Genomic DNA, 13,319 nt, shown 5'->3' with positions numbered 1-13,319 from the left:
GCGGTGAATTTCACCTAAAAAGCACACAACAAACAACAAATGCATGCATCTTTCCCACTCACCTTCAGCACATCGCCTGACTGCGCCACCACACCGGTCGCTATCGGTTTACTTCCATGCTGCTGATTGCGTCGCAAGTTATGCAAAAATATTACTATGAATATGCGCACAATGATGGCCAAACTAATGATGACAACGGTAAGACCGCTGCCAACCAGCACCGGCGAGAGCGAAATGGATACTTCATCTGCTGTGGCCCAAACGTGGGCGGCAATGCGTTGACAGTTGGAGATTTCACATTTGTCCGGTCGGAGGTCCATGTTTATTGTGATTTGTTGTTATTTGTTGTTGTTTGCGGTGGTTATAGTTTTTGTTTATTGTTGGATTTATATATTTTTTTTCAATTCAAATTTATTTGTATGGAATTTTTATGCCCCAAAGGTATGATATTGAATTGCAAAATAGGCAGTTGGAGTAAATGGCGGTTTTGTAATTGTGAATTGTTTTGCATTATTGCATTGTTATTGGTTTAATATTTAAACAGTTTTTCCATTGTTCATGTATTTTGATGTAAATATATTTTTAATATTTGGTTTTTATATTTCAGGGCATTCGTATACATATCATATTTTATTTGTTTTTTCATTTCAATTTTTTTTTCATTTCAATTTTTGTGTTTTCCGTTTTTTGTCAACAGATAATAATTCATAAGTGCGCCCGTTGCGCCGTCATTAATGCGCCGAGCACGTACATTTCACAGGAATTCCAGTAAATCCCGATGATATTATTATGCATTTATGCATTTACGTTGTTGATTTCAAAAACAGCCGCGCGAGTAGGAAAATATATGAAAGTAAAAAAAGAAAGAAAGAAAACAATATGAATATTGTTTTTAAAGTTTGTCATATGTTTTCAGAAACACATACATACATATACATTTACATATTACAACGCGCAAAAAAACACCTTTTAGTTACCCATGAAACATTTCATTTACACCTGAAACTTTAGATTTCCAACTCAGTTTTTAATTTCCTCATTAATTTAATTTCTTATCTGCTATACCCGCAGGTACAATAGGACAACTGAGGAGAAGGTGCTGAGTTGATTCTACTTCATGCTCCTGATAGCTTCTGCAGAAAGTACTGGGAGCTCTACCTAACAGGCAATGTTCGAAAAGGCCGCGTAGAAAATTCAAGAGCTGCGGCTTTGTGGGCCTAAGACTCACGCTAATAATTATAACCAGCAGAGCCTTTGGGTAAAATTTTTCTTGGACAGAAAATTCAATTATTCGGCGAACGTAATGAATGTAGAGAGCGTAAACTGGCAAATGATACAACAAGTTTTTTCCTAATAGCGATCGCTCCTTGGCAGGTATTGGCAAACCTCCGAGAGTATTTCTGATATTTAAAAACTGTTCGGAGGTGGCATACTACTAATAGGTTCGAACTTAAGGGATTACATGCGCTGTATGCTGGATAGCGCAGAAAAACTATATGAGAAATTGATAAAGCGTAGGCTTAGCGAAGCCGTAGAGAACAGTGCCGGCCTGTCTGACAGGCAGCATGGTTTTAAAAGTGACAGATCTATCTTAGGAGCCATCCAAGATGTAATAGCTAACATAGAACATGGTAATCGATACTCCAAACGCTAAGTATTACTAGCCACTCTAGATATTAGAAATGCTTTCAACAGTCTAAGTTGGGAAGACGTAACTGAAGCTCTAAAGGTAAAATTCAAGATCCCGAATAATCTATTGAAGATTATTTGTGGCTATCTAAGCAATCGTGTGCTCTTATACAAAACGCGAGAAGGATGTAAGACTAAACAAATAACAGCAGGTGCGGCCCAAGGATCAATACTTGGACCTGAACTCTGGAATATAAGCTACGATGAAATCCTTCGAACAGAGATGCCTGAGGATGTGCATTAAGTGGGATACGCAGATAACATTACAGCTGTAATAATCGCCCGAAACACTGACGAAGCCAAAAGGAAGTTAAAGCAGGTGATGATCCGAGTTCAGACATGGCTAGAGGAGCATGGATTAAAGCTCGCCACAGAAAAAATAGGGCTTCTCCTTTTAACCAACAGACGTATCCCATTAGAAGTAGACATACAAGTACTCGATGCCACTTTATCGACAAAAAGAGTGGCCAAATACCTAGGAGTGCAATTAGTCACAAGATTAACTTACTGCGCGCACATAAATCATGCTGCCACAAGAGCTGCCAAAGTAAGCGGCATGTTAAGTAAGCTCATGGCAAACCTTGGAGGTCCAACGCAGAACAAGCGAAAACTTTTAATGGACACGACGAACTCGATTCTCTTATACGGATGCGAAATATGGGCAGATTCGCTAAAAGTGCAAAGCCAGCGGAAAACTCTGCAATCTGTGTAACGCACCTGCGCTCTCAGAGTGGCTTCTTCATACAGAACAGTATCTTAAGCAGCGGTGTTAGTTATCAGCGGAACCATCCCTATAGATGCTTTCCATTTCAATTCAACCGGGCTATCCGGGACATGTTCTTCGATTTCGATGTAACTAAAATATGTTGCTCTCTGGTCAAAATAATGAGACACGTATTTTTTTGTTCGCCCAAACAAATTTTTTTTCAAGATTTATCGGCAATTTTGTTCTTCGGCTCAAAATTGATTTTTTTTCAGGTAGTTTTGAAACAGGTATTTTACTCAAAAATTCAGCTCAATTGAAGTTTGAGGTGTCCTCTTGATTTGGGAAAAGTTATAAAACAAAAAAATACACTTTTTGAAATATTGAATTTCGAAAAAATTTCAATTTTCTTTCTTTTTTGCTAAATAAAAAAATTTCAACTACTTTTTTGCAATTGTTTCTACATTAAGTCGGTCGTGTAAGTAATCACGATCATTTTGAACCCTGAATTATTAAAATCGGTTCATTTTTGACTAAGTTATGGGCATTTAAAAAAAAAAAATTCTTATACAATATAATTAAAATAAATCGATTTTGAGCCGAAAAACAAAATTGCCGATAACTCTTGAAAAAAATTTTTTTCGGGCGAACAAAAAACTACGTGTCTCATTATTTTGACCAGAGAGAGACATATTTTAGTTACATCGAAATCGAAGAACATGTCCCGAATAGCCCGCTTGAATTGAAATGGAAAGCATCTATAGATATTCTAGCACAAGAGCGCAAACGGAGATGGAAGGCAAAAATTTCAAGAATACCAGGAAGCATTAGAACTCAAACGCTCACACTTCGGATAATAAAATGGAACTCGGAGGAGTACGGTGGATGGACAGCGAGACTAATATCGGATTAAAATGAGTGGGTAGAAAAAAGCACGGTGAGGTTAACTATTACCTCACACAGTTTTAGTCTGGACACGAGTTCTTTCGTAAGTATTTGTGGCGAATAGGAAAGGTGAGCGTACCAAATTACATTTATAGACGGAGGTCACCTTCTTCAAAGGCGAGAGGTGGAACACAGAGAGAACAGCTCGGCAGCGAACTATTAGTGAATGTACACCTGAAGAAGTGATCGAGAAAATGCTGATAAGCGAAGAAAAATAGAAATCCGTCGCAAATTTTGTTGAGGACATTATCCGAAAAGAAGAAGAAAAAATGGAAACTTATGTTGAAGAGCATTGAGGATAGGTTTCTCTAAATAGGCGACCCTGGACACAGGGTGAGTAAGTAAATGTTCTTCTTAGGACGCCGTCCGAAGCAATGCGGAAGCAGTCCCGGGGTGGAGGGAAAAATCCAAGAGAAGAGGAGGGATATTTTTAGTAAAATCACCCCACACTTAGTAGCGACTGTTACTATATGGTGCGAAAGCATTTTTAACCCAACCTCACCGCCAAAAAAAAACAAAATAAAAAAGGGGTTACATACGTCCAGATTTAAAAACAAAAATATTTTTGTATAGGTGATTATTCTTTATAGTTTTATATAGGCGCATTTTTATGGAAGTCGATTGTAAAAATTCCCCATAGATAAAAAGTTTTGGTAGAAAATGTAACTGCCCGACGAGAGTTTGTTGCACACAGGTAGCTGTCCTTGGTTTGAGGCAGCGCAAATGCACTTGAAAGTTGAAACTCGTTTTTCTCGAAACCACTTTTTCCGGGCAATGGGATTGGTCCAGAACCACGCATGTAACTTATGCGAAGAAGAGAGGGTTACGTTAGTTCTTTAGGATCTGAAAGTATCGGGAATGTCTAAATAAAACAAAATACTGTTAAATTTCAGGCAAATTTATTTTATCTCCTTCAAAATATGACCCGTCTGAAGCAACACACATGTGCCAACGTTTAACCCAGTCCTCCATGCATAAGAATATATGGCCGAAGAATGCGAGAAGATTTGGAAGTTTTACTATATGGATATATACTTTCCACCCTCAGATAGTGTCCCCAACATCGTTACTTGTAGTTATTTTTTCCCACTTGTTCACTTCTCTCGGGAGCATAGGTCCTCTACAAGACTTAGAATTTCGTTGGTTCCGTTAATCGTTGAGGAATGATTTAATGTTTTAGAAAGTAGGAAAGTAGGTAAACTTGGAAAAGTGCGAGGACCGTGCTTTACGTGGGATTCGAGCCCACAATCTCTGGGTTGGCAGGTTTGTTCACTTACGCTAGACTACCGAGACCGCTAGACCATGGTGTTATTAACCTAATATAAATATATTAGATCAGGTATAACGGTGACAGCTGCGCATGTCATAGAGAATGTGAAGATCCCGATACCCCAATCGTTGACGACGGAATTGTCGTTCCGTTACCCGACCATGACGAGGTGAGAATAGCAGTATCACGGCTAAAAAACAACAAAGCCGCGGGCGCCGACGGACTACCGGCTGAGCTATTCAAACATGGCGGCGAGGAGCTGGTAAGGTGCATGCATCAGCTCCTATGCAAAATATGGTCGGATGAAAGCATGCCTGCCGATTGGAATTTAAGTGTGCTCTGCCCAATCCATAAGAAGGGCGATCCTGCAATTTGTGCCAATTACCGCGGGATTAGTCTTCTAAATATCGCCTATAAGGTTCTAGCGAGCGTATTGTGTGAAAGGCTGAAGCCCACCGTCAACCAACTGATTGGACCTTATCAGTGTGGCTTCAGACCTGGAAAGTCCACCATTGACCAAATATTCTCAATACGCCAAATCCTGGAAAAGACCCATGAAAGGAGAATCGACACACACCATCTTTTCGTCGACTTCAAAGCTGCATTCGACAGTACGGAAAGGAGTTACCTGTATGCCGCGATGTCTGAATTTGGTATCCCCGCAAAACTAATACGGCTATGTAAGATGACGTTGCTCAACACCAGCAGCGCCGTCAGAATTGGGAAGGACCTCTCCGAGCCGTTTGATACCAAACGAGGTTTCAGACAGGGTGACTCGCTGTCGTGTGACTTCTTTAACCTGATGTTGGAGAGCATCGTACGAGCCGCAGAACTTAATCGCTCAGGCACAATTTTTTATAAGAGCGTACAATTGCTGGCGTATGCCGATGATATTGACATCATCGGCCTTAACAACCGCGCTGTTAGTTCTGCCTTCTCCAAACTGGATAAAGAGGCAAAGCGAATGGGTTTGGTGGTGAACGAGGACAAAACGAAGTACCTCCTGTCTTCAAACAAACAGTCGGCGCACTCGCGTATCGGCACCCACGTCACTGTTGACAGTTATAATTTTGAGGTTGTAAAAGACTTCGTGTATTTAGGAACCAGCATTAACACCGATAACAATGTCAGCCTTGAAATCCAACGTAGAATCTCTCTTGCCAACAAGTGCTACTTTGGACTAAGTAGGCAATTGAGCAGTAAAGTCCTCTCTCGACGAACAAAACTAACACTCTACAAGACTCTCATCATGCCCGTCCTAACGTATGGCGCAGAAGCTTGGACGATGACAACATCCGATGAAGCGACGCTTGGAGTGTTCGAGAGAAAGATTCTGCGTAAGATTTTTGGACCTTTGCACGTTGGCAATGGCGAATATCGCAGACGATGGAACGATGAGCTGTATGAGCTTTACGACGACATAGACATAGCGCAGCGAATAAAGATCCAGCGGCTTCGTTGGCTGGGTCATGTCGTCCGAATGGATACAAACGCTCCGGCTTTGAAAGTATTCGATGCGGTACCAGCTGGTGGTAGCAGAGGAAGAGGAAGGCCTCCTCTGCGTTGGAAAGATCAGGTGGAGAAGGACTTGGCTTCACTTGGTGTGTCCAATTGGCGCCGGTTAGCACGAGAGAGAAACGACTGGCGCGCTTTGTTTAACTCGGCCAAAATCGCGTAAGCGGTTATCGCGCCAATTAAGAAGAAGAAGATCAGGTATAAAAATTAGCATATCCAAAACGAAGATGATGTGCATCAACACCGCAGGAGCCCAACCTTTACAAACATCGAAAAAGTAGCAAATTTCGTTATCTCCGGAATGCCATAAATAAAGACGGTGGTTCGGCAGCTGATGTACGTAGTCAAATATTGGAAGGCCGTGCAGTGTTTGGTTTGAATTGTCTTATACAGGTGCGAAACCTGGACTGCGTCTGTGAGCCAATTTTTTTCCTAAACTGTCTCTTTGGATAAAACAAACGCCTGTCCACCTTGAAATTCGACGTCGGAAATGGTAATGGACTAGCCATATTCTACGGGACCCAATAGAGACATAACCAAAGCAGCTTTAGACTAGAACCCACAAGGAAGTTGCAGATGTCGCAGATCATCGAGCATGTGGAGGCGACTAGTGGAAGCAGAAGCGCTACAAAGTCGCTTTTGAACAAATTTAACTTATCGAGGTTCTGTGTTCCACCTAAGAATGACAGAAAATATATGTATATTTACATAATAGGGCTTTCCAAACTAAATCATTAACTCATTGTGTTTGAATTCTATACAACGTAACACAAATGCGCCAACGCCTAAAAGTACACCTCCAACCCACCTATAATCAATTATAAGTTAAAGAATATGTGTGGAAGCGTAAACCACTAAAAACCCGCAAGAGGATGAACGAGGCGGAGCACAAGAAGAACAGCAAACGCATGGTAACTCCTACTTATGGCTCACAGATGTACATACATTTGTAATGGCAACACCCTTTGACATTTTTTTGCTTCAATAAAGCGCACAAGTATTTACCACTCACCTGTTTTATATGTTGACGAACCAATAATGAAATCCGGCAACACCTGTATGGGACTACGGCCTTTTTGATTGTAAGCATAAATGCGCAATTTTAATGAGTTGTTTTCCTGTGTCATCATGGACGTCAACGTATCGAGATTTTCCAGCGAGAATTGTGGCTCTTCAACGTTTGTCAAGTTGAATCTGAAAAAAGTTATAGAAAACGCATTTATAAGTATTGTACAACACTTAATGTTGAAAAAAGAAACAACGCTGTTGGGTTTAACATATACATATACACATTTATATGTACATATACATACATATATTTGTATGTAAACGACAATAAGTAAAGTTCGTCGCTCTGAAATCGTTTACACTTGACTTAGCACGCTAATCGAAGCTTGTTGGGAGCGCACATTTCAATGCGCAACAAAGAGCCTCGTAATCCATTTGCATACAACCTATACAGCCTACCGTTATGTGCTTTTATTCAGCCATTCAATTCTTTTCATACGCATTTCGATTATTTTGCACTTTTGTTGTGACACATATTTGAAATGTTAGAAAGTCATTCTATTAAATGTCATTTAAATTGGCCAAACCTTTTTTCGTACAATCGTACTTGAACACACAAATACATTTACATGTATGTGTTTCATTAAATGCATAGAAATAAAAGCCACCAAAATTTCGTAGTGCTCATTTACGCACACATGCAAGAGCTTCATTTATGCCTAATCCTTTTTTCGTGTTTCTTTGTAGAACCCCACGTGCATGGCGTATTATGTGTTTGTTTTCGGGTCGACATTTCACACCACATTGTTTTTTTTTAGCTTGTTTTTGGTTTGCTTACCAATTTAATTTTCATATTTTCTATACTATTTTCTCTTATCCATATTTCCATTTTTGTGCTGCTATAGAATTTTTTCTGCTTATGCATATTTGCTTGACCTTATTCTCATGTCGGATTGGAATGTGCCTGTGCTCTGTCCGCACCGCACTACACCATATACTCGTACATACATATAAATGGAATATCAAATGATTTCAATAACAAGCAGAATTCCCTTTTGAAAAGAGGAAAAATAATTCGCTTATGTGCATTGGAGCAATGTGTGGGTGGAAATGGGGAAATAGGTAAGTAATAAAAATGTGCCAATGCTTGCAAACAACACACACACGCACACGCCTATAGATGTATGCACATTTTTATTTGTACGTACAAAAAGTTGCGTATACGCAGTGGATAGAGTTACCAATATTAAATCGGTTTTCAGTTAATTCCGGAAAATACTTGAAATTTAACAGAATTTTTCAGCATGCAATTTTATGAGAAATATATTTCAACTTTCAAAAACAAATACCAAATATTTAAATCCAAGAAAATTGCAAATATTCGTTAGAAAAAACTTCTTGGAAAATATAAAAGTACACCTCCATGATTGGCCATTCTTGAAATTATTTGTGCAAAAATGCATTGGTAGTATGTACTGGAAATATAAGCTGAACTATGAACTATAAAAATTACGTCGAGTTTATTTCAGTCGAGGTAAAAGGGTAGATATGTGGGTGTGAACAGCGATAAGTAAGCCAATATACTTAAATTCGAAGGCATATTTCGATACCGGTATTTCCTATTTTCCTCTCAGTCATATTTAAAGTTAATAGTTTATTGGTTTAAGGGTCAAGGGTTTATAAGGTCAAAAAAATCATTTTTTTTTTTCGTTTTAAGCGATTCCTAATATATTTCAGAATATTCACACAAAGTTACAGAGCCTAATTCTCAATATTTCCGTAGATACGAAGCCGAAGGTAGGCGAGCGTTAGGTAGTTACGCTGTGACCGGACAGCTATAGTACAAACTTTATCTTCTTTTCTCGACTTTTCATTTTTATGATTTCTTTGAATTGGCGTACATGAATGAAAAAAAACTAATGAACCTTTTGAAATGATTCATAGCTTGTTCCCTTCAGTATTAAATTCTCTTCTATTTGAACTAACAAAATAGATTAAACAATTTTTCAAGATTTTTATACCAAGTTGAAGTGATTTTTTTTTTATAGAAAGGCATTTTTTTCTTTAAAACCTCCAAAAAGTTGAAATTTTGGAATGTCTCTCAGTTTTCTTAGTTCATCTAGAATAAAAAATCATGATAATTAGAAATCCATTTGAATTGTTTGCTTTATATAATAATTACGAGCTGTATCTTGTACGCCAGTTCGAAACTCCAGCGTTGCAGCGCTCTACTAATTTCTATGTTAAACATTTTTTTCAACTTATTTTAACCAGTAGAATATTTTTTTATACTTTTTAAATGTTCATTAAAAGATAGAAAAAACTTTGCAGTGCTAAATTAATTTTTTCCTTAAAAAAAAAAATCGCAAAGAGATGCAATTTTTAGACCTCATAAACCAGGCTCGCCCCTTAAGTTCGCTTTTATGCTGAATATTGCCACTTGGTATCGGTGTTGAATATTTACTTTCATATAAAAGTAAAGCGTTCGTTACATAGAAAAAATTGCCAATACTGCCAGTAAAACCAAAAATAAATGTAATCAACGGGATATTCGATCCACTCGATCGATGCTCGAATTTTACCGTCTCAAAATTCAATGAGCTAGAAAACTAGAGCTCTTGTTTACGTAAACATATTTTGCAGCACAGCCCGGCCAAATGAGCAACGAATACTTGCAGTCCCGTTCGATGCTCATTGATCGAAATTTTTAGTGCATGATCTGGAATATATCGAGCTTTTTCGAGTAATTCGGTCAATACTAAGATTATTTTGATTTGTTTGGTAGATTTCAAAAAAATTTACGCTGCTTTTGAAAAACATAAAAAAGTCTTGCCTGATCGAAGAACCTTTTTCTCAAAAATTTCTATTTTTTTTTAACAATTAATTCTCGGTTTTTTTCTCGAAACTCTGAGAAATATTTTCTGAGGTCGCCATATTGTTAAAATAAGCTTCGATCACGCACAAAATTATCTATTACTAAAACTAATTTCCCTTGATTAATTTTAGATGAATCTGGAAGGATTTGTGATAATCACCGCAAGGGACTGCTGGAGAAATGAGCTCCACACAAGCAGCGATAGCTTTTACAAATATTAATTTTTTTTTTAAATTCTGCTAAGGTCAAGTTGAAACCAGATGTATAGTAATGCTATGTTCTTATTTTTCTAAAATAAAGCGATTGACTAGCAAGAAAAAATGATTGAAAATCATAATTTTTTCGGGCTTCTGGCTACACCTACCCCCTTAAGCAAGGAACAAGTTTCGAGCGAGTACCCTGCTACGTGCATTGCTCGATACTAGGGTATCTAGAGCTCTGTATAAAACTACATACTCGATTTTTACTTAAAAGCGCTAATATAAAGTTCGAAATTTTTATGAAAATTTGATGAACTTTTTTTATTTTTGGGCAATAATTGAAACATTTGTAATTTAAAATTTGTATGGTTCTTATAAAAGAACGAGCTTTATTTTCACAAAAAAATATTAAAGTTAAATAAAAAGCAAATGAGTTTTGAAAATTTGCCGATAAGTCCCTGAGTTGAAGTTTTTTAAGACACTGCTGAATACTGGCAATAGCTCTGTTGTTAAATTTTTTTCAGTGAGAAAAGGTAAAATTTAAAAATAAAAATTAGCTAACTAACTAAAATTAATGAGAATGGTGTCAGTGTGTGAGAGGTTGACAGCTTCTAAATGCCACAAAATGTTGCTGTCATGGCACGGGTGTTGGTTTATTTTCATGACGATTTTGTAGGGACTCTGAGCAAGAAGACACTGCGGAGTGGCTAACTGAATATCATCAGAAGGAGCCAATAGCCATATTCTAGTCTTAAGTGCCAAATATTTTTCAGAATGTATCGGAAAATCGGTTTTCTATGTCTGATGTAACCCTTACATACCAGGTATATACCTATTAGTCCAAAGATGTCGCTAGGAGTATTTTTAAACCATCCCAAATGTCTTGTTTTTTTCGTCTGTCATCTATCAACAATATCCAGTTCATTGTTTGTTACGCTTCATACAACAATGCCTTTTTGTCGCTCTTAAAAATGTCAAATTTCAATTTTCAAACTACGATTGGCTGACATCGTGAAACTACTTGTGAAATGCTGTTCTCCCGGTTCTAAAGGAAGTCTTTTTTGCATCGAATCGTTACGGGTGATGAAAAATGGGTGTATTTCTCCAATCCCAAGCGTAAACGATCGTATGGTCCAACCGGCCACAAGCCAAAAACAAGGCCAAACTAAATCTCTTCGGCCGCAAGGAAATGCTGTGTGTCTTCTGGGATCAGCGTGGTATGATTTGGTACGAGCTATTAAAACCAGGTAAAACAGTTGACGGTGCACGCTACCAACGATCGGCCGATCGGCGTCACAAAGTAATTCTTGTCTTATCATTTCTTGCTGACAATGCACCGCCACATCGAACAAGAGCGACCCGGGAATTGGTGGAGACGTACGATTGCGAACCGCTGGTGCATGCGGCTTACTCACCAGACTAGGCGCCTTCCGATTATCATTTTTTTGGATCGATGGGCCACGCACGTTCCGATCAGCGCTTCAATTCTCACGAAGAAGCCAAAAAATGGCTCGATGATTGGTTTGCGGCCAAAGGCGGTCAATTTTTTTGGCGCGGCATCCACGAATTGCCTGAGAGATGGGAAAAATGTGTCGCTAGCGATGGCTATTATTTTTACGATTAAATTTGTAACCATTTTTTGTTAATAAACGTTTGAAATTTAAAAAACGTCTTATTTCATATATACCTGGTATTTCTTAATTCATTATTCCAGATCAAAACCCCATTAATTCCATTTGGTTTTGGTTAGTAAATTCTAATTTTATCTCAACTGCACCATCCACTTCTTTTGCTCTTCTTCGTAATATATGTTTTATTTTCAATCTTTTTTTAACTCTGAAATATCTCATTTAAGTAAATTCTCCTCGTGAGTTACCCAAAACCTCCTCATGAATTACTTTAGTTTCCGTGTTCACACTATTCACAACTTTTCGACGAAGTTTTTTGTATGTAAAACTACTTGCACTAAAACGTAGCCGAAACGATGGATACGATGGGACATCAAGATGAACGTAAACGGTAAGCGAGAAAAGACCCAACGAAAGGACGAACGCGTACAAGTATACAAAAACAGGCAGCTACAGCCTTTTTGAAGAATTTAAACCCTAATATTTTCAAAAATACATTGTCACATTTAACATTAAAAACAAAATTCTAAGATGTAATTGGAATCTTAACTGGATAAACTTATGCAAATTCGTCTTTAAAAAATATAAATAGAGGCGTTCCATTTTAAGTCCTCTTCTATATCTTTTGTATACCCACGATGTACCTTCTGCAAATCAGCAAGTAAATGTAAGATTTGCGAATGACATTGCCATACTTGCAGTAAAGAAAACTATCAAATAAGCAGCCAATGAGCTACAAAAGTCTGTTACCTTATTGCTACATCGGCTAAGGCAGGGAATGGAGAATAAAGCTAAACCAAAGCAAATCAGCACAGACGTATAGTGTTTTCCCTAAAAAAATGCTACTTGCAAGCCAATCTTCATCGATGCGTCGATAATTCCATGCGCCGACGAGGCCAAATTGCGCTGGAAAGCTCATGTGAAGCAAAAACGAGAAGAGTTTGACTTGAAATTAAAGTAGCAATATTTTCCCATAGACTCTCAAGATTATCAATCTTGAGCCAATTTAGTATTTAAAAACAAACAATAGGACCGGTTTGGACTTGCCGTATACAATTTTGGAATTCTGGGAATGCGCTAGTCAAAATTACATCACCTTTATCCAACGTCTGAAAAACAAAATACTGCGGAGCATTGCAAACGCGTCGTACTACATAAGGAATAGCGTACTTCAGCGTACTTTTCGCATGCCAACTGCGATTGAAGTAACGAAGTAATTTGCTATAACTCACAAACAGCGGCAAAAAAATCGTGCCAACGATGCAGCACCCAGCTTACTTTGACTGAATTCTTCTCGAAGACGTTTAAAATGCACACCGGAAGTATACCTAATGGGGAGCTACGAGCGATTATATTTTATAATGCTTCTCAAAACAAGTTAAATTATCAGTTGAAAACTGCTTGTTAGTATCCTTTTATGTGAATTAGTTAGAATTGTGCAATGCTTCTCGTTTCTAAAAAATGTGTAGGAATCGCGAATCAAACG

At 38.1% G+C, this 13,319-nt stretch overlaps 1 protein-coding gene across 1 annotated transcript in view; it reads right to left on the bottom strand.

The window, feature by feature from the left end:
* The window catches only part of LOC128864502 (neural cell adhesion molecule 1-A), a 270,759-nt gene that overhangs the window by 19,518 nt on the left and 237,922 nt on the right, over positions 1-13,319 (bottom strand). The window contains exons 16-17 of the mRNA XM_054104198.1: positions 7,135-7,316; positions 63-250 (exon numbers count right to left, since the gene is read on the bottom strand). Of these exons, the coding sequence (XP_053960173.1) occupies positions 63-250; positions 7,135-7,316 (370 nt within the window). The remainder of the gene's footprint in view (positions 1-62; positions 251-7,134; positions 7,317-13,319) is intronic.

The sequence above is a fragment of the Anastrepha ludens genome, chromosome 5 (assembly GCF_028408465.1).
Source record: "Anastrepha ludens isolate Willacy chromosome 5, idAnaLude1.1, whole genome shotgun sequence".
Lineage (NCBI taxonomy): Eukaryota > Metazoa > Arthropoda > Insecta > Diptera > Tephritidae > Anastrepha > Anastrepha ludens.
The sequence above is the reverse complement of the archived record's forward strand: the minus strand, read 5'-3'. Positions and strand labels throughout refer to the sequence as shown.